The 20804-nt window shown below is 44.2% G+C and overlaps 2 protein-coding genes across 3 annotated transcripts in view; one reads left to right on the top strand and one right to left on the bottom strand.

The window, feature by feature from the left end:
• Pus10 (Pseudouridine synthase 10) overlaps positions 1-18098 on the bottom strand; it is a 34371-nt gene extending 16273 nt beyond the window's left edge. For both annotated transcript variants that reach the window (XM_075675245.1, XM_075675246.1), the window contains exons 1-10: positions 17847-18098; positions 16790-17044; positions 15536-15622; positions 13166-13200; positions 9680-9853; positions 8475-8520; positions 8284-8360; positions 7556-7641; positions 4050-4175; positions 323-379 (exon numbers count right to left, since the gene is read on the bottom strand). In XM_075675245.1, the coding sequence (XP_075531360.1) occupies positions 323-379; positions 4050-4175; positions 7556-7641; positions 8284-8360; positions 8475-8520; positions 9680-9853; positions 13166-13200; positions 15536-15622; positions 16790-17044; positions 17847-17993 (1090 nt within the window). In that variant the 5' untranslated portion in view covers positions 17994-18098. The remainder of the gene's footprint in view (positions 1-322; positions 380-4049; positions 4176-7555; positions 7642-8283; positions 8361-8474; positions 8521-9679; positions 9854-13165; positions 13201-15535; positions 15623-16789; positions 17045-17846) is intronic.
• Positions 18099-18317: 219 nt separating this feature from the next.
• Positions 18318-20741, top strand: LOC142564296 (uncharacterized). Its single transcript, XM_075675243.1, has one exon. The coding sequence runs from the start codon at positions 18342-18344 to the stop codon at positions 20487-20489; it is 2148 nt and encodes a 715-aa protein (XP_075531358.1). The 5' UTR covers positions 18318-18341; the 3' UTR covers positions 20490-20741.
• Positions 20742-20804: the final 63 nt, after the last annotated feature.

The raw sequence follows: 20804 nt of genomic DNA, 5'->3' as shown, positions 1-20804 counted from the left end.
CTTGGTGCCTGAGATTTGAAACAGTAGATACACAGAGCCTAGTCAGGCTTTTGTTTTCACAGCATTCTGAAAATCATTAAACAAGCAATAATCATTTTATGCAACCAAGGTCAGCCATGCCACACAGGCATTTCTCATTTAATCATCTTGTTAACCACCTAATCAGCCACTGCCCTTTTCATTATTAAGCTGCTGTGCAAAACATGTTATGCAACACCTAAAGCAGAATGTTTGAATATTTTGGTTATCCTTAATAGATAGATAGGCAACCAGGTGCATAATTGACACGAACAGTGAAATTGAATTAAAGAAAAATGCTTACCTTTTCCAAGCATCCGCACATCGACGTCTTCGCGCCCAGATGATGAAAACATAATCTCTGAAAGATTAGGAACAAGAATGAATTATGCTTGTAATACAGTCCTGCCTTGTGCACTTGCTGGGCATTTAGTACTATGCAAGTACATACAACACGAGCACATGTGGACAGATGTGAGGATGAGAAGAGAGCAGCGCTAGGTCCCACCCCTTCGTTACATTTGTCCACCTCTGCTCACATTGTATGTTCTTGCCGTCTCCCACCAACTAGGCCAATGAAATGTTTTAGGTGCGGAACCAGGCGAGCCTTGTACACAACAGTGTGAAAATTGGGCACTAAAATAGGCACCAGAGAGACTTATCCAGTTTATGCCTCATAAAAACAGCTGTCATCAGTCATGCTACCGTCATGAAAGAAAGAGACATGCCAGAGACATGATGAAGCAGACCCAAAACAGCAATGCTGCTGGCCAGAGCTCATTTTGCTCCAGTATTCAGTGAATAAACCCATGGTTAAGCTGAAACTGTGGCAATATATATTAGTTCTTTGTATCCATGTATCCATGAATCATTTATATCCAGGAGTTATATGGCTGCTACACTGCAAACTAGACAGTCGTTGAGATGTTTTAGCAATCTGACATCAAGCCCCTGTGGCACCTCCATTGCAAGCAACGATTTTGCATGTATGAAAGTTACCACCACACATGAAAGTTATTCTAGAAACCTGAAAAGCTCACTTTCATTGCTGTAGAGTTTCTAAATGTCGTACTGAAACAACATAGTACTTTTACTTACATTGTCTACACTGTGCTAGCATAAACCAGCTGTTGAAGAAGATATACCACAGACACCATGCAGAGGTGAGAGTTCGATGTCAATATCTTCAATATCTTGATATCGATAACTCTATTGTGAACTCCGTCCACTCAATAGACTAGTGACTCGACGGCTATGGAAGCTGCTCGTGCAGCAGTGCCTACCTTGCTGTTAAGATGATAGACCTTTGGTCTGAAGGTCTTTAAAATACCCATGTGATCCTAGTATTAGAAAACAATTTAAACAACCATAGTTCTGACAATAACAGTCCGTTGCGTTTCAATAAGAACACTGCTTATAAGCACCACAAAAATTCTGCTGCTGGACGTTCTCCTAAACAACTTCATGGTCAGTTGCTCACCGAGGTTAAACATGCAATGACCTGCATGGTCTACATGGTAGCTCTATTTTGTGTAAACGAACAGGCTAACAATTGGTGAGAAAGTTCAAAGTAAGAATTGCTTGCATGTTTAACTGCATAATAGCTTCATGGTGATGTCTTGCGCATGAACAAGGAGGACAAAAAAAGCGTTACTGCTATTACACAATGGTTTCAGACAGTGTGCCCTTGAAAGAGAAAACAAAGGCGTGGACTGCTAGCTTGATGTAGCCTGTGGCATCACTGATCTAAGTAAAAAGGCTACAATGCTTTACTTTGGTTCTCCGGTCATAGATAATGCAACATAAGAATGCAACACTAAATCAGTATAAACTAGTGAATTACTATCTTTAAAGAGCCCCTGTACCACTCTGAGCTCAAAGATTTGTTATATAGCGGCAGCTGTGTTCCAGTATGAAACGAAAATACAGCCACAAGATATTTTTGAAACCATGCCTTAACAGCAAAGTTACAGAGATTTGGTGAATGACTATGCGGCTGCCACAGTTTCTCGCCCACCTTCGCTACCCTACTCTTTGGCGCTCTCTGCTCCTTGCCATGCACTCTCACCAACGCCCTGCAGCACAGTGAAACCTATGGGTTGTGTCAACATGCCAGAAGAAAGGCTCCTCTACAGAACCACCTCTAAGCGCCCTCTGCATGACGCCAGCTGAATGGAAGCATCACAAAAAGCTCAGTGGAGCACATGAGATGAGACCCCCACCAGTCTTGGAAGACAGAGCCAGCTCTCGTCATGTTGGCCCTACCATCACTCATTGAGAGATCATTCAGCAGCTTCTACCCTGGTGATTTCACGTGCAGCACTACGCTTCTGAGAAAGGGGCAGTGAAAATTCTAAAGAAGAGCATAGGATTGTCCTTTTTTAAAATTTGTGGCTTTCCTGTGATGCGCAGTGCTGCCACGTTCACGAACAATGGTCATCACTGTGTACTGCATGCAATGTGAGAGTTTATTTAAAATGTGTAAAGACTTTATTTTGATGTGTTTGGCAGGAAAAATTGATTACTATTACCAGAGAAAATTATGAACAAGTTTCCTTCTCTTGAATTTCATGCCGAAACCTCAGTGCAGCTATGTCTGATGCAGACTTGTACGTAACAAGTTACATGTGCTAATTACTTGTAATCAATTGCATTTTTCACTCAGTAATGCTCACTGCAATTCAATTACTTTTTTAATAATCAATCACACATAACCAGTTACTTTATTGACAAGACAAGCTGTAAGAGACTACGCTGGTGAACTTGAATTAGGCGGAAACTACAGTAGAGTGCCTGTACTCGTGCTAAGAACTGCATCTTTATGCATGCACATGTTCATACAGCAAAGCCCATGGGCTCATTATTTGACTCCTCATCTTATAACATTCCACCAGGTGTTGGCCAACAAATTTAAGTGATGTGTTGCGGTAACAGTGGCCACTTTGGACATTACTGCAAGGAAACCACATAACGAGCCTTTTGATCAGCTTCTCACTGGCCCTACACCAGGAGGGCCTTCTCTGAGGCCAGCAATTATGATGCACTGTGCTTCATAGACGACCCAAACCGCAAGCATTGCAGCATTGAGGTGCCACAATCCTGTGTGCACGATGTTCATACATTACAACCCCGGCCTTCCCTCCAGCGTGCATATTGAACGTGTTTTCGCTGTCGGTGCTGATGTCTTCACAACTAAGGAAGATGGCCTAGGGAAATTTTGAACAGCAACTGTGAAGGTAAGCAATGTGCGCATGCAGAGGACAGCATGCAGGGGACACACTGAATGTGCTAGGCCAGCTCATTATATAGAAGAACGTCTTCGATACGATCCCATTTTGTATGATTTCCTGGCACCAGTGTCCCAAATCAAGAACGCAAGAAATGACTGAATACAGTTAAGCTTCCTTTTTCACTGGTTAATATGTTTCCAGAAAATATGATCTTTCGGCACCAACGTTGAGAATATTGACAAACAATCGTATGATATGTTTTCCAGCCGTTAGATCCCATGTAAACAAGAAAACGTGAAAAGGCACGCGCGATGTAGAGCAGTACGTGCCCACCTGTGTCACATGAAAGTGCTGCCCTGCACTCGATTTCCCATTCCGGCACCAGAAAATATCCTTGTAAGTCGTCGCACGTTGCTCTTCACAGCTATTGCTGCCAACGCATTGCAATAAGCATTTTAACCTATCTGTTTAACAGGGTGTCTGGCATAGGAAGCATAGTGCACATTTTTAATAGGCGATAACCCAAACCTGCTACCGTTTCCTGCTATAGGCTGCGCTAAGTGAGTGTCCTGTTTTGCTATCGTTCCGCTATTTGAGAAGGGAAACTCATTAACACAGGTTAACCTAACACTGGTCTTTAGTGTCTCTTCATTGCTGGAGGCCATGAACTACCCACACCCCCATTCAAACGTTTCAGTTCAAGTATCACATGGCCACCACTGTAAATCTGTAAAACAAATGATCCCCAGTTTTGCCTCTTGAGAGGCTGACAGAGCAACAATGGCAGCATGTCAGACTTACTTTCATTTGGGATGTGTTTCGTGACCACATCGGTGATCAGTTCTTGTACCGATGCTTCCATGATTCTCTTGCCGTTAAGAATCCAGGGTGTCTGGCTCAGGGTGCGCGAATACTTGCAATAACGACCTGTATGTTTTACGACATCATCAGTGATGCAGATTTACATCTTTTCATCAAAGCAAGCACACTGCAAGGCAATGGTGCTCGCTGTGGTGCTTAGTTGATAACCGCATAGGATAATCACCTACGGTTTGAATGTGAACCTACAGTGTGGTCCACTTTTACAAGGAACACTTGATTACTAGTATCCAAACCAGTATAACCTGAATTATCAACTACATAAGGAAAGAAGTGCTTGACATAATGCATTAGGTAAGCATATACAGTAGACTTTCGTTAATTTTACTTCAGTTAATTCAAAATCTCGGTTAATTCAATCCTGATTAAAAGTTCCAGCCGGCGCCCATACATTTCTATACACCGAGACTTTTATTGTTTTCACCCTAAAATTGCCTTTCGCCAGATAATTTGAACTTAACCTGACAGTAGCACACATCTGACCCCAATGATGATCTCAACAGTGACCCCTTCAGCAGCAGCATGTGTCCTGGTGGAACTCAAGAGCGTAGTTAATGCATCCAACACACGTCATCCCCAGCTGAAAGTGCCTATCTTTGACCTCCTCTAGGAACATTTTCAAGTGAAAATGGCAACTCCCAATTCTAATGCACACTTTTATTCCAAGAACGGTCCGAAAAATGTCTTCGTAGTACAATTGTATACAAAACAAAAACTGTGTTTGTGGCATTCACAACAGCCTGCTGTCAGAGCCAGCCAAGCCAGCTTCGTTGCCATTGTCACCACAAGATGGAGACAGTAGTAGTTGCATAGACTGATGATGGCATCATGCCACTTTCAGTCTTCAACTATGAAAGCTCCTTCAAAAGATAAGTTATTTTGCATGTTAAGCTTGGCGTTCAGGAGAGTTGAATGTGTTGTAGGACGAATCACTGAAGTGGTCAGTCTAGGCATGGACCACCATCTCGTTTGCGACTGTTGCAGTTCATAGACAACAATAAAGTGTTGTACAATAATGATGATAAAGAAAATTAGTTCAAGCAAACTTCTACTCAGTGAAAGCAAATTTTACTGGTTCCATCGTTTTCTTATTGCCAGAATAGGAGGCACTCTACATTTTCCTTGCTAAATAACCAAGTGCACATTAGGTTTTTACTTTGGAACTACGTCATTTCTATGTTGATTTTCTTTAAACATATGAGTGCGATTCCATTCTGAGGCATGTTAGAATCAGGCAAATACTGCCCAATCAGTAAGTGGCGTGTTTTGACATTTTGCCTGCCTATTGTTTAATTCAACCCGCTGGATAATTTTCTCAATTTCATCAGCCCCATCTGGGTCAAATTAAAGGAAGCTGACTGTAAGTTAAGATCCAATTTTTCGGACTCCCTAGGGGCCACGAGAACGGTAGAAAAATCGGGCACTCTGAAAAAATGAAAGCATGCCTTTTACTGCCCCTTTGGGCTCAAAGCGCCACAGGCACGTCCAAAATAGATCTGAAGGCATGCTGGTACACTTATGAGGAGTATCGGCGCTCGTACTGTATGGCGGGTGCACGCGTGTATAATTAAGGAATACATATGGTGTTGTGTGAGTGACCCGTTTCTACTTTTGGTATGCTTTCCCGCAATACTTTGAATTTGCTTGACCGCGTAACACCGCTGTATTGCGGCGAAGCTGACTTTTAGGTAGCGGCATTATGCAAAGCTTGACCCTTGCTGCACTTCGAAGCCATCGGCGAGGATGGCAAAGGCGGAGTCGGCGCCACTAATGACAGCGGCGAATCATTTGAACAGAAAACACGGCGCCAAACCGCAGGACTCTTGGTAGTGAACGTCGAAGCAGCTAGGCCTAACACTGCCGCAGTGGTGGCTATGGCTGCCAGTGGATTGGCGTACGAGCGCGCTGGTTCGAGACTGCGAGATAATCAAAATGGCGGAGTTAGCCTCGATCAATGCCGTTCAGGATCTGCGGTCACTGCAAGAAGACCGGACCGGAAGGGTATCCGGTCTAAAATTTCGGACGTCCTTATATATTGGCTTTAAGGGGTATGCCAAGCCATGAAGGCGTTATTTCAGCAACAGGGCGGCTGCTGGTGGGGGGGAGAGAAACGCTTCCCCATTGTGACGAGAGGCAACGCCACCGAGAGCGTTCTGCATGCGGAGAGACAGAGCAAGGAAAGATACTCACAGCACTTTTCTTTTGTCCGCAATTCTGTCCCGCACTTCGCAAGGGTCAACGTATAACGCAGGTCAGGCATAACATTGCATCGGATAACCGGCGTTTTTAATGCATAGCTTCTATGAGGACTTTGCCAGGACTGCGCTAATCCGTCGTAAAACTCGGGTTGTTGCAAAACCGGGGGACATATAACAGGGATTCCACTGTATATGTATAAGAAAACAATAGATGCTTTTATCTGAACGAGCTGGAGAAATGGTCTTTCTACCTACACATATGGAGATGCCGATGCAAGCATATGTCCATGGAATGTGACCAAGTAAGCAGTCAATGTATGATTTTTTTGGACATTCTTGCGGTGCTTAGGGATTGTGAAAAATTGGGCTGTCCGAAAAAACAAATGTGTACCTTTGACTGCCCTCAAAGCTCAAATCACCACAGCCCCACCTGAAATAGCTGTAAAGGTCTGCCATTACAATTATTACACGTCTCGGTTCTCTACTGTGGCAGGATACAACAGATGCGCACATGTATAATTAAGGAACACATTTTATGCCCCATGACAGTGGCCCATTTGCACTCGTGAGATGCTTCATCACAATATATTGTACATGCTTGACCACAAAACACAACTGTGTTGCGGCGAAGCTGAGTTTTGGAAACCGGCATTATGTAATGCTTTAGACCCTTGCCATGCTTTCAGCACTTCGATGCTATTGGTGAGGATGAAGAAGACAGAGTCGGCACCATTGCCAGCAGCAACAAATTATTTAAATGAAAACCACTGCACCGAACAGCAGGAAGCTTGACAGTAAACGTGACAGTGACAGTGAAGCTTGACAGTGGAGCACCTAGGCCTAATGACAGCACAAAGCACTACAGCTGCCAGCGAACCGACCGAGGCAGTGAGACAATCAAAATGGTGTTGGTGGTGGCTTGAATTATTGCCGTTTTGGACCTGTGGTCACAACAAAAAAGTCCAGAAAATCAAACAGCGACAGGTTTCATCTTCCAAAATTTCAGACATCCTCATACATTGGCATTATGATTATGTGGCAATGCCGCAAAGGTGTCCGAGTCATTGAATGTACACTTCTACAGTAGCATAACAGACTGGTTGACGTTAAGAACAGCCTATAAAAGGTGTTGCACCATTAGGATTTTGTAGGGTCTCAGGAAGCTATAGGTAATGAAGATCACCAGCAGTCGACTCAAACAAGTACCTACTTCTACACAGTCCAACATACCTGCAAGGTAGATAGGCGAGTGGACGCATGATACTTCCACCTTGGACTCCACTTTTGAGGGTCTGTCGGGTGGGCATTTGTACAACCTGCAACGACACAAGAGCGTTCATTGCCCACAACTCCTCCATGTGTCGCTCCTGTGGAAAGAGAATGCCACAGCATGCAACAGGGACATAATTAGTGAACCTTAAAACCAGCAAACACATAAAAAACTATAAGAAAAAATTTAAAATACGTAGCTAACTCTAATATTACCAGCCCCTGAAGTAGAGCTCAATTTAACAGTCAGGAGAACAGGTCTCCCAATACATCACTAGCAACTTCTTACAGCAGGCACTACCACATTTAGGTATCTGCCTAATACCCATATGTAAAATTAAATCTTTGTAGCACATGGGTCTCACAAGCGTCAGGCTTAAGCCACTTCTGTTACCATCACAAGTGCTACACAGAACAGACATTTCCACTGTTTAGATACTGATGACGCAACACATTCTTTGTAGAATGTTGCAAACAGACATAGCTGCAGGCAAATCCTGTACTCTTGCAAGTGTTCTTGAGCAGGTACTCATGCAGGCTCAGGACAGACTGACACAGATTAAGGCAGTGCCCTGAAAGCTCTCATTGGAAAGGTCTGTAAGTACAGGGAACCCTTGCACTGTGTGTATGAAAACCCTGCACAAAAATTTGTGTCATCACAGTGACTAATGACACAGAATGGTACTGACTTTCTAAAGTCGTCGTCCGAGATTTTCCGAAGTGCGTCCAGCACGGCACTACGTGTGAATATCTCGCGGCACTGGTTCTGTTCACCAAGAGAAAGAGGAAAAAGAAAACAATTAACAGTGAAAACTGATTAAAATGGTTGCCTCTCTTGAGTCAACCAGCCAATCACAGTAAAGAACAAGTCATAACTCACTTTTCTCTGCTTCCGGTTTGGAAAGGATTCAGGAAACTTTTTCAACCTACAGAAGAACAGGGTCTAAAGTCACAAAGGTTTTCTATTTTCAACTACGACTTGCCACTGGCTGGCCGCCTCCGCCAATACAATATGCCCAACATTCTGACTGGCTGACACCTGTTCTTACTAACACTTCCAGCATAAGAACTTTTTTTGTGAATACAGTCAAACCTCGTGGTGACGCTGCATCTGACAAAAAAATACTTTCGTTATATTTTACACTTGATAAAAGCATCGGCGAAAAAAATCACAATCGATTCTATGTGAAAGAAACAAAAGCAAGATGCCTCCAACAGGTCAGCAAAGGACTTCCTGTGGATCTTAAATGGCCTGTCGGTAGCTAGTGGCACAGAAACAATAAATATATGCACTTTGCGTGGCAGCTAATAATTAATATCCAAAACAAGGTGGCCCTAACGTGTTTCCAGCTGTGCAACTGCTTCCGGCGCATGCAGCCTGCAATAGCATAGCCTTTGAGACAGGCTTTTGTTACTCCAAGGAAGGCGTTACTGAGGCCAGATTTGGACAATACCTATACACAATCGCGTGGTCAGTGTGATCAGACAAAATCAGCATGTTGATTTGCTGTTTGCAGTCGAACCAATCCAAGCCACTCGCTAAAGCACGCAGGCATGCTTAAGCCAAACGTGCCAAATCAAGTTGCTCTTGCTGATGCTGTCTGATTTTTCATACAGGCACAGAGGGGGCTGCATGCTGACCAAAACTATGCTACTACAGCCATCAGTATAGCCAGTGTGTGTGATCTCAAACTCGAATGCCGACGAGGTCTTACTGCTTATTGAAATAAAGCCTGTCCAACCCAATTCTATATTTACTTTGTTATATCCAATAATTTGCTTTATTCGTGTTCACTATATCGAGGTTAGATAGTACGAGTCTAGGTATGAATGTTTATCTAACGTAGCACAGCCACACGAGCAAAACTTTCTCTCCCATGTAAAAGACAGCTTTATTAAATCAAACATTAAATCAAGCATTAAATCAAACAGGCCTTCATCCTGTAATGGATATAAACAGGCTGATTGATGATGAGAAGGAGAGGAGTCTGCTGGAAACATTAAGTGGACGGTCCTAAGCCTGTCCTACAAAACTAATATCTGCAGCCAATGCTAGCTTGATGCATGCGGAATCGGTGAACGTACAAGAAGCCGCACTCTTCCTCGGCGTTTGGCGACGGGAGTGTCACTGAAACCTGGAAGCCACTCGTCGCAGAAAACTCAACGCCAAAGTGGTCGGCGAACATTGGTCCAACTATGTACTTCCACACTTCCTTTGCACTGACAAAGTCAATGTTGCCGCACTCTTTGAAGGATTCCCTGCAGGCATGGGAAAAGTTGCAGTAAAGAGTACCAGATAAGAGGCACCACCTAAAACAACAAGCTGCTGCTCTGGGAAACTAAGGAGAAAATGACCATAAGTTAGGGGTGCGCGAGTATTGAAAATTTTGGAGACAAAACGAATAGTCTGTGCCATTTTATTCGTATTTGATTCAAGAATTCACTATTGGATGGCCGAGACAAACGAGTGCAACAAAAGACGATGGACAAGAAGAAACTGGCAGGACAGAGTGCTATGTTTCCTCTTGCTCATTGTCTGTTGCACATAAATTTGTACCAGCCTTTCGAAATGCACCAAATAGCCTAATTTTCTTCAATCACTACTTAAACTGGCGGCAACTCTGATCATTTATCTATTCAAATGCACATAAAATGTACTGTATTTACCCCATTTTAATGTGCACCGAATTTATAAAAGAACAATATAGCTTACTCCACTTGTTCATTAACAGAAAAGATGAGCAAGCAGAATTTACCTTCACAGAGGGGAAACTTTTTCTTGATCATACATTTCTAGGGGCCCAAAATTCTGTTATTTCGACCTTAGAATTGGTCTTCGCCAGATAACTTAAACTTGACCGGTCAGCTTCGCTGGAATGCAGCTGTGTTATACACAATTTATTGCGGTGAAGGATACCTGACCAAAGCGGCAGTCAGACCTGTAACGCAGCAGAGGGTGCTAAGAATCTCTGGACCTGGACAGGCCGCCAATGGAAACTGACCTTAGCAACGTTTAACACCCAAACTCTGTCGAGTGAAGCTAGCTTAGCAGGACTCTCTGAGGAACTACCAGACATTGTTTGGGATATCATTGGCCTTAGTGAGATTAGAAAAACTGGTGAGGCTTACACAGTGATGACAAATGGCCACATCCTCTGCTATAGAGGGCTACCAGATAAGAAGTGGGTCAGAGTAGGATTCCTAATCTATAAGGACATAGCGGGCAACATTGACGAATTCTACAGCATTAATCAGAGGGTAGCAGTAGTTGTAATAAAACTTAAGAGGTATAGATTAAAGGTAGTACAAGCCTATGTTCCAACATGCAGTCACAATGATGATGAAGTAGATCAGTTATATGAAGATGCTGAATTAGCAATGAGAAAAGTGCAAACTCAGTATACTGCAGTAATGGGTGACTTCAATTTAAAAGTGGGGAAAAAGTAGGCTGTTGAACAAGCAATTGGCACCTATGGCGTCGATTCTAAGAACACTAGAGGTGAGATTCTGGTAGAATTCACAGAAAGGAATAAGCTGCGTATAATGAACAACATTTTCAGGAAGCATAGCAATCGATGGTGAATGAATGGTGAATATCTCAGCAACCTTTGGTTTGCAGATGACACTGTTTTATTCAGCAACACTGCAGGCGAGTTACAACAAATGACTGAGGACCTCAACAGAGAGAGTGTAAGAGTGGGGTTGAAGATTAATATGCAGAAGACAAAGATAATGATCAATAGCTGGGCAAGGGCGCAAGAGTTCAGGATCACCAGTCAGCCTCTAGAGCCTGTGAAGGAGTTTGTTTACCTAGGTCCAGTAATCACAGGGAAACTTGATCATCAGAAGGAAATTCACAGAATGAAAATGGGTTGGAGTGCATATGGCAGACATTGTCAGCTCCTGACTGGAAGACTGGAAGCTTACCATTATCATTGAAAAGGAAGGTGTACAATCAGTGCATTTTACTGGTGCTGACATATAGGGCAAAAACTTGGCGACTAACAAAGAAGCCCTAAAACAAGTTAGGGACCACGCAAAGAGCGATAGAACGAAGAATGCTAGGCATAATGTTAAGAGACAGAAAGAGAGCAGTTCAGATCAGAGAGCAAATGGGTATAGCCTGTATTCTAATTTACATTAAGAGAAAAAAATGGAGCTGGGCAGGTCATGTAATGTGCAGGTTAGATAACTGTTGGACCATTAGGATTTCAGAATAGGTACCAAGAGAAGGGAAGCGCAGTCGAGGACGACAGAAGACTAGGTGGGGCAATGAAATTAGGAAATTTGCAGGCACTAGTAGGAATCAGTTGGTGCAGGACAGGAGTAATTGGAGAGCACAGGGAGAGGCCTTCATCCTGCAGTGGACATAATATAGGCTGATGACGATGAAGGATACCAAGAATGGAAAGGGGCCATTGTCACAAGATATAGTATGTGTTTCTTTATACAGGTGTGCATGCGCTGTCTCTGCTCCCAGTACGAACATTTTGACCCATAATAAGCATACTGGCAGCAATTCAGAGCTGTTTGTGGCATTGCTGCAGCGATCTGAGCCCTCACTTTGATTGTCATGCATGTCCCATATATGAGACCGTTAACAGGGCCTAGTAAGCATTCTTAAATTATATGTGTGCGCAGACGCCGTGCACCAAGAAGTGGAGAAAAGCCATCTGTGTTTTGGGAGGGCTAGCAAAAAGGAAGGCGGTAAGACGAAAAAGCTCTGAAAGTCGAGGGGACGCTTAAAGCCAACAAGAGAGCGGGGGCCTATGGAAAACTCTGAGAGCCTGCCAGTAAACTTACTAGGCACCTCAGTGCTCACATTGTGACTGAAGACAGCGCATGTTCATGTGTAAATTAAGGAACACATGCTATGTCCCACAAGTTTGTCTTCCCCCCTCGCCAGGCTTTGTATGCTGCCCCACATAACACAACTGTACTGTGCCGAAGCTAACTTTACAGGCAAATACAGCCACTTGAATTAACGGTGTGTTTTGGCGTTTTATCCGCCCTTTAACTCGACCCGCCGGATAATTCCACCAATTTGATGGCACAGCGCCACAAACGCTAGTGACTGTGTATGCTCATGCATCCGGTACTGAGCCGTGCGAAATTTTGCGGAAGTGTTGGCATCTCCAAAAGTGATTGCCAGAGAATGCTACTCCAGGTCATAGCTGAGCACGAAATGAACCTACAGTAACCTTCACAAAAACATGCCTCGTTGCCATCGATGATGCTGCATTTGACGGTAGGCTGTTGCCAATGTCTCGAGCGCAATTTTGGTTTCGTTTCCGACCGTAACGAGCACGCGATTTTCAAACTCATTTTCTCGGAGTGTGCATTGAATTCGGGTAAATACGGTAAGAACCATCTCCTTGGACAGCAAATGAGTGGAATGACCTTTGTTGCATTCAGTGAAGAACCTCAAATAGCTAAACTATAGAAATTAAATTTCGATTCAAGGCATCAATGTTTTTCTTTTGTACAAAAGCTGCCAGAAATCAGTAAATATAAAAAAATTAAACTGAAATCACAATGTTTCCAAAAAGCAATAATGCCATAAGTGCTCACCGAAATTTTTCTTTCAAGTGCGTCACCATGGCATGCTGGAATCATAAAGAAAGTCTTGAATAAGCACAGGCACGTCTTTGCGTACTCTTTAAGAATTACTGTACAGCCCCCTGTACTATAACATAGACTCCTCCTTTGGCTGTGATAAAACATCAATAGTAAATATTAGCTCTACCAACAAAAGTAGCTGACAAACCTGCTCAGCAAAGCTTCCTCTTGAATCTGTATGTAGCTTAACGAACTACAAAAGTGCTTGGTATGTGCAAGTCCACTGTATAACACTAAAACTTTTTTCTTGGAATGGAAAAACCTGAACATTCCTGTTATAATGATCCAGTCAAGATCAAAGTAAAGATATATACTTATCGAGATTTCTACACTATGTCACCATGGGTTAAGATGCAAACAAAAGTGAAAAAAAAAACAGCAGGGACAGGAAAGAGTGTCCTTGTTGTTTTTACACTTTGCTTGGCATATTAACACAACATAATAAGTATGAACCAATGAGTCCAGCAACAAGTATTGGTACTTGCACTACAATTTACTGCCCCCTCAGTCTATTATTGTGCATGACGTTTTTGTTATAAAAAAGTTCTGCACCATCATCATCATCAACCTTTCTTTATGTCTACTGTAGGTTGTAGGTTTCTCCGAGCAATCTCCAAGTACCTCTGTCTTGCCCCAGCTGAACCGCATTTTATGCCTGATATTTTCTAATTTCTACTCCCCACCTAGTTCTCCTTTGGCCGTGCCTGTGTTTTCCTTCACATTGGCACCCATTCTGTAACTCTAATAGACCACCAATTATCTGCCATATGCATTACACATCCTGCCCAACTCCATTTTTCCCCTTCACGCAAGCTATATGTAGAATATCGGCTACACCCATCTGCTCTCTAATCCACGCTGCTTGTATTCCAGTCCCTTAGCGTTACACCTATCATGTTTCATTCCAATGCTCGTTTCATGGTCTCTAAAAGAGAAATGCAACAAAATTTTGGAACACACAGAACACGAAGTTTAAGACAGTGTAGATATAAAGGAGCCTCCATTAAAAATTTTATGCTTGAAACATGAGTAGAAGCATCACGAAAAGCTTGCAACGATAGCCATATTTTATACCAAAACTGAAATAAATGGCGTCATTACTGCTCGCCGCAAGTGGAACATGACCTAGAATGTGTGGCTCCTCGGCATGCACTTGTGGCTGCTGGGGTATGCTGCAAGATCTCATAGACAAAAGTTTGGACTTGCGTCATAGCAGCTAAACACCAGGTGCATGGATCATCTCCTTGGGTGCCGTTTAGAGGCTGCTTAATAGGAAAATTATACAATTACCAGCCCTGAGGCTTTGCTAAGATTGCTTCAGTGGTACATACTACTCATCTATTACCAATTTAGCCAAGGTGAAATTTCCTTGCAGTAGCCCTTTAACTTCTCTGCAAGCTTCTTTGTTAACCTCCAAGTTTCTGCCCCACATGTAGCTACTAGTAGAATGCAATGATGCATGAAGCAATCCATGCTTAAAACTGGACAAACTGTACATTTCTTTGATAATCTGGTAGTACATGGATGGTAGCCACCAGACTGTGAGACAAAAGAAAATTACATTGTACAAATATGCAAGTGTCTCAAAGATGTCAGCTCATGGATGCACTTCTTTATTAGCAACAAGGCTCCCATTTGAAACTAACTTACAAGCATCTACTATGTACATTTTTCCTTATTACTCTGCTATCGTGTGCCACAGCTCAGAGTCAGGATAATGTAAATGTTCTATCCTAATCCTGTTCCGTTACATGTTTCTGCAGTAGCCCTATGATCGTGGAAAAGTCTACGTGGCAATGAATGGAAATCTATGGAGGCAGAGCTTCTTCACACGTGCTGCTGGACTAAGTAGTCTGGTATAGCTTGACAGCGCTCTTGGATTCTTGGAACACATGCTGTATCAGCATTCCTTCCATGTGCGACGGTTGTGCATTTTCCCAAACATGGAAAAGAAAAGCAGAAACGTCAACCAAATGTAACACTTGGTGGCATATTTCAGCTTATTTTACTGCTGTATATAAGGCCATTTATGTTTTCTATTCCGCAGCTTGAAACTAATGCAGATGAGAATGTGGGACTATCTTCAGGTGCATTTTTACTTGTCCACATACTGCATCCATAGCTTTCCCTTCATTGCCCCAGAAAGTTGTCTTCAAGTGTAGCGGTTCTCCTGCCATGTTATGGTAACTACAGGGTAGGCTGGTCGTGAACAGTGGCTGATGAAAAAGGAATAAAACAGAGTAAAAAGAAACCCTTACATTATACCTGCACAAATTTGCACTTGGCAAGTCCCGTTTGACGTGACACAATGTTTTTACTCACGTGACGGAGTTCAAGTGTCACGGGCATTGACAGCTGGAATGTGAACTTTGAGAAGACGCACCCACTCTCCTTGACAGCTGCGATGATCTGAAAGTGAAGAAAGATGTAACAGTGCAGTGAGCGCGAAGGCTCTTTGCTCAGCACGGTGAATCGCAACACTGTAACAGTTGCGTCCAAGGTTCTATGATAACACAATATGTTAACGCACAGCATTTCAGACATTAAGTGCCTCGAACATATGAAAGATGTTACCCTGTATGACTGTGGTGCATGTCGTCGAACAACACAACACCGGTAGGTCACGGTGAGATCATCGTATGTGATACTACTTGTCCTACTCATCAGTGCAATACTCATCACCAGCCCTAGAAAACACAGAGCTTGCAAGTGCATCCTGAAAGGGCAGAGTTGATAGGTACTGCGTTGCTCCGGCGCTGTTCGAAATTATTTAGATGATCAGCGCAACTTCACACTGTCATGCAATGTTCCATATCAGGTTCAAGAATGTGAAAGAAAAAGTCAATGAAATCAACCACCTAAGCAAAAACACAATAAAATTTCGGTGTGAAAAAATGGGCGTCTGTGAGCTGAATTTTACAAAGTAACACATTCATGCAACTGCTTCACATTGACCAACCCTTGTGATGTATTACAGGGAGTGTTAGAAAACATGGTGCCCACTTGCTGAAAGGTTCTGTTAACAGTTATTTGGCCTAACAGTGTGACAAACGTGACTGTGAGCCACCATTTGTCAAGACAACAATGTTACGCTACACTGCGAGCAACATATAGGCGAGATTCCGGCACTTGAAGGACTTATTTGTGAGCATGCCATCGCTATCGCTGCAATAAAATTGGGTATTTGTCAAGTGCTTGGAATGCCACACAGTAAAACCATGACATCATTCAATTTCGTTTACCTTGCTTCATTTTTGCTTCCTATACATCGATGCCAAGACACAATAAAAATTAGTTCCTAGTCTGTGCTGCTGCCAGCTCCTCAAATTTCTTGTAATGGTCACAGTATATTTTACTAGAGAAATGTTTCATGTACTGTGTTAGCCAACTATCGATTTGTTCACATTTGTCGCTCTATTTTCCGCCATGTCCCGGTGTTCTACACGACACAGCCTACTTCAGTACACTTTCACAGCTCAAATCCAACCAGAGACTATTTTGACATGCACATAAGTCCAGCAAGTTAAATGGCAAAATTAACTTCGGCAGTGTGCAGCGCTTCCCCACACCACACACCTGCTGGAAAGATGCCTTGAGGTGTTCGATTTCCAGCAGTCCGTAGCAAGCAACACAGCCAGTGTCATCCTCGGTGCCACTTCCATCTCCACCATCCTCATGAAATGGGTCACGTCGCTCAGACAGCCTGTCTTTACAGACGTCCTCATGTGCAGACACATCGCTAATGGCCTTGGCACCCAATTTTCGCCGCTTCGGAGTGGGCTCTTCCAGTGACTTCTGGTCTTCAGGCTCTGTTTCTCCATTACTGACATCCTGTAATAGGAGCCCAGGATGACGAGTGAAGCTCGGTGGAGTCAAAATTAGATGTTAGCATTTTAATATCACCTACAAAAGCTTGGATTTCTCCTCAAGAATACTGTAGTAGTTGGAGCTCAACATTTCGGTCTACAGTACGTCTGGCAATGCAGGGGAAGGCACACACCGTAATATTTGTGTACAGATTCTGGGTTTCCATGCGAGCACATGGATGCATTTAGCACGGTTTCTTCAATACAGCTGCTGGTTTACGTTTTAGACACCACTTCAGCAACGTAGACAGGAGCTACACGTCTCATACTATAAGGTTCTCCCAAAGCTGTGCCTACCTCTCAAATTTCCGCACATTCGAACTTTTTTTTTTTAGTACCCAACTCAACTTTTGTCGGTCGTATGTTGCAGTTGTCTTTCACAGTGCATGCACAATTACTTCCCTCTATTTTCTTCAACACGAATGCGCTTCGGCAGCCGTATGGAAGCAACTCTACGTCGTGTAGACCATTTGTTATAGGTCATGCACATATGGGAGCTTGCAGCAACTGAGATTACACAAATAATCCAAGCATTGGGACAGCTTCACAACCAGTTGTTCAGTGCTGCTTTAACAAACCACAACGTCAGGAAAAGCTGTTGCCTGAACGGTTTGCTGCAATTGCTGTTTGCCGGTGCCATCCGAACCAATTCAGCGACCGCACGTCAAGACGTGGTCGACGCTTCAGACATCGCTTACGCAGCTAAGTTGCGCGCGACAGCTGTACCTTAAGTGCCGGAAAGAGGCAGATCAAGTGCAAGACATTACTGAAAGCGCTGCCAGTTCCTCAAATTTCTTGTAATGGTCGTAGTATCTCTCGCCGGAGAAACGTTCCGCGCAGAACTTGCAGCATCCTATTTCTTTTAGGTGCTCAAACACGGAAGGCTTGTCAGCGTCGGAGAGCTTTAGAGGCATCTCGGCAACAACATCAGCGTGTCTGAGAAGTGAGTTTAGCGAGGACCGGCACCTCTATAAGCGCGGCAATGATTGAACAACAGTTTGGACTTCACATGTGCTTTATTGGCTTGTGTCTTCGGCAGTGACTAGGATTGGCTCTTGTGGCATTCTCTAGTTTACTTGTGAACATACAATGATATAATTTGTCAAGACTTAGAATAAGCAAGAAAGTGTAAGCACACAATTATTGCATTTTAGTAAAGTTTTTTTAGGTTTTAAAGACGCTTGCTTTTTGAAGGGCCGTTTGTGCACAATGCTGCGTTCACAGCCAAGTCAATCTACAATTTAGCCACTAAAATTTTAAAGATGGCTGCGCGCATCGTGCGCACGGGTGTCTGTAGCTGTGTTCGCCTTCAGGCAACTCTCGCAAACTCGGTGCATTCCCGATGTCTCGCGACGTCGCGAGCACTCTTGGTTCGAGGAACGAAGCTAAGTGTGGAGCGAGAGGACCGCCAGGACGAACAGTGTGCGGACGACGACTTCTACGGCATCTCGAGCGACCGCGGCGTCGTCACGGTCGACAACCCGCTCGGCGACCGGCACGAAAGACTCCGCCGCTTCTCGCACCTGACTCGCAGTCGAAATGCGAAAGTCTCAGACGAAAACGTTTTAGTGGCCAGTTATGGCACGATTCGCTACGACAGTGACAACAGAGCGCGGTACCACGGTCAGTTCGAGGACGACACACTGTTGGACGACTTCGTCTTGGGTACGTACGAGGGGAACGCCGACGGCGAACTGAAAGGCAGTCGGGCGGCTCCTGTTAAGGGTTCGAATGAATCGGAGCTACAGAAGCAGCAAGAAGGACGCGTTTCACCTAGGAATGCAGCGAGAAAGCAAAAATCTGTTGACAGCGCCGACACCGCGATACCGGTTGCCTCTGAGCGACCAGACTTCAATTTGGCGAACACAACGGCGAAGTCGTCGCAAGGAGCTGCACGTCCGTCTCATCCGCGATTTTCACCCGTTGACGATCGACGTGTCGCCGAGAAGTCCATTTCCAAGTCTGAAGGAGTAGTGTCCAGGAGAGAATCGCTCGAAACCTTAGGCGAAGCACGCAGCACCAAACAGAGTAATAATACGCAGGATAGTAACCGCCTGGAAAGCGTTGTAGGAAGGCTCTCGCCTGCCGAAGATACTGCAGAGCAAAGGCCTAGAAGCGCAAAACACTTTTTGGAGCGGGGCGACGAAGGATTGAGCAACAGGGGCGTCTCGTCACCTGCTACAAGCTCTTCCGAGAGCTTTGTAACGTCTGTAAGGACAGGCGAGGGCTTCAAAAATTCAGTGTCTGAAGCTAGAGCGAGAAAAGCGGGTTCAAAGGACAGCCGCGAAAGTGATGACACAAGAAAGGCGGAAGATGCCTTCCGAAACGCTGCTTTTGAGCTCCGTCAGGAACCGCTGACTGTCACCAAGGAAAGTTTTGATGCCTCCCAGGACAGCATAAAGTTCAAGATTAAGGAAGCAAAGCAGGCAAAAGCGGGTGATGAAAAAACAGACTCCTCAAACTTCGCTGGCGAAGGCAATCCAACAGCTTTCGAGTACCTCCGCAAGCCACAGCAAATCAGCCTCAAGCTTGACAGCAAGGGCTTCCTCATCCTCAAGTCGGAGGTCAGGCCTGACTTGACCACCATGCTCCGTTCTGAAGTGGTAGATCTGTTGAGGCAGCGTGTTCTCTATGACGGTAATGACATACTCATCCTGGACAAGCCATATGGCATGATCTGCCATGGATCTGCAGAAGGTGTCCCCGATGCTCATGTGCTGGTTCGTCTGCTACCAGACCTGGCGTCTGCTCTCTACCCTAAGGAGGATGTCAAGCTGTACACTGTGCATCGTCTCGACCGTGATGTCACGGGCACCATCGTGCTGGCCAAGACGCAGAAAATGGCAGATGTGTTGCAGACATTGTTTGAGGAGCACAACATCATTAAGACCTACCAGGCCATCACATTCGGGGTACCTGACAATGATCAAGCGACAATTGACATGCCTTTGGCTGAAGGATCTGTTGGTTCTGCTAAACGGATGGTCATCTGCCCGAAGCTGGAGCCAGAGTTCCAGCGGCTGGTGCCGAAGTTCTCAAAGACTTATGAGGCCGTCACTCACTATCGCGTGTTGAGCTCCCATGGCAGAGCTGCCTACCTTGAACTGAAGCCTGTGACTGGTGTCAAACACCAGATCCGCGTGCACCTGGGGTTTGGTCTCCGCTGTCCAATCCTGGGGGACCACAAGTACTCACACCTGAGACACCTGGGTCCACAGAAACTTTCCGGAGACATATTGACCAGGCTGAATGTGCGACAGACCAAAGCGAGGCACATCCCTATGCACCTTCACTCCTGTTCAGTCCTGATTCCCGAGATCTTGGATGGCAGGAATTTATTTGTCGCAGCAAAACTTCCATACCATTTTGTGCAGAACTTGAAGCGTCTCAACCTTCACAGATATAAATAACCAATCAACCTCTTTTATTGTATCCACATTTAGTCTTGTTCATTGGACTGTAGAAGCACATTAGTAATCAATTACTCAAAATATTTGTCCAACACAATGGCTGAGGTAGAGCCACAAGGCTTTTTGCTACAGGTAAGCAGAAGCCGCTAGCTGTTTGTGACACTGTCATCCCAAGGCATTTGTCTAGTGCTTTGGCTCTTCATCTTTCATTCATTATATTGAATTTCATCAATAAAATAATTTTTATTGTCATTAACAATGGGTCATTATAGATATGATCTTGTAATAGTAATTTTCATGTTCTCCACTCCACTG

This window comes from Dermacentor variabilis, chromosome 11, assembly GCF_050947875.1.
Source record: "Dermacentor variabilis isolate Ectoservices chromosome 11, ASM5094787v1, whole genome shotgun sequence".
Taxonomy (NCBI): Eukaryota; Metazoa; Arthropoda; class Arachnida; order Ixodida; family Ixodidae; genus Dermacentor; species Dermacentor variabilis.
The sequence above is the reverse complement of the archived record's forward strand: the minus strand, read 5'-3'. Positions and strand labels throughout refer to the sequence as shown.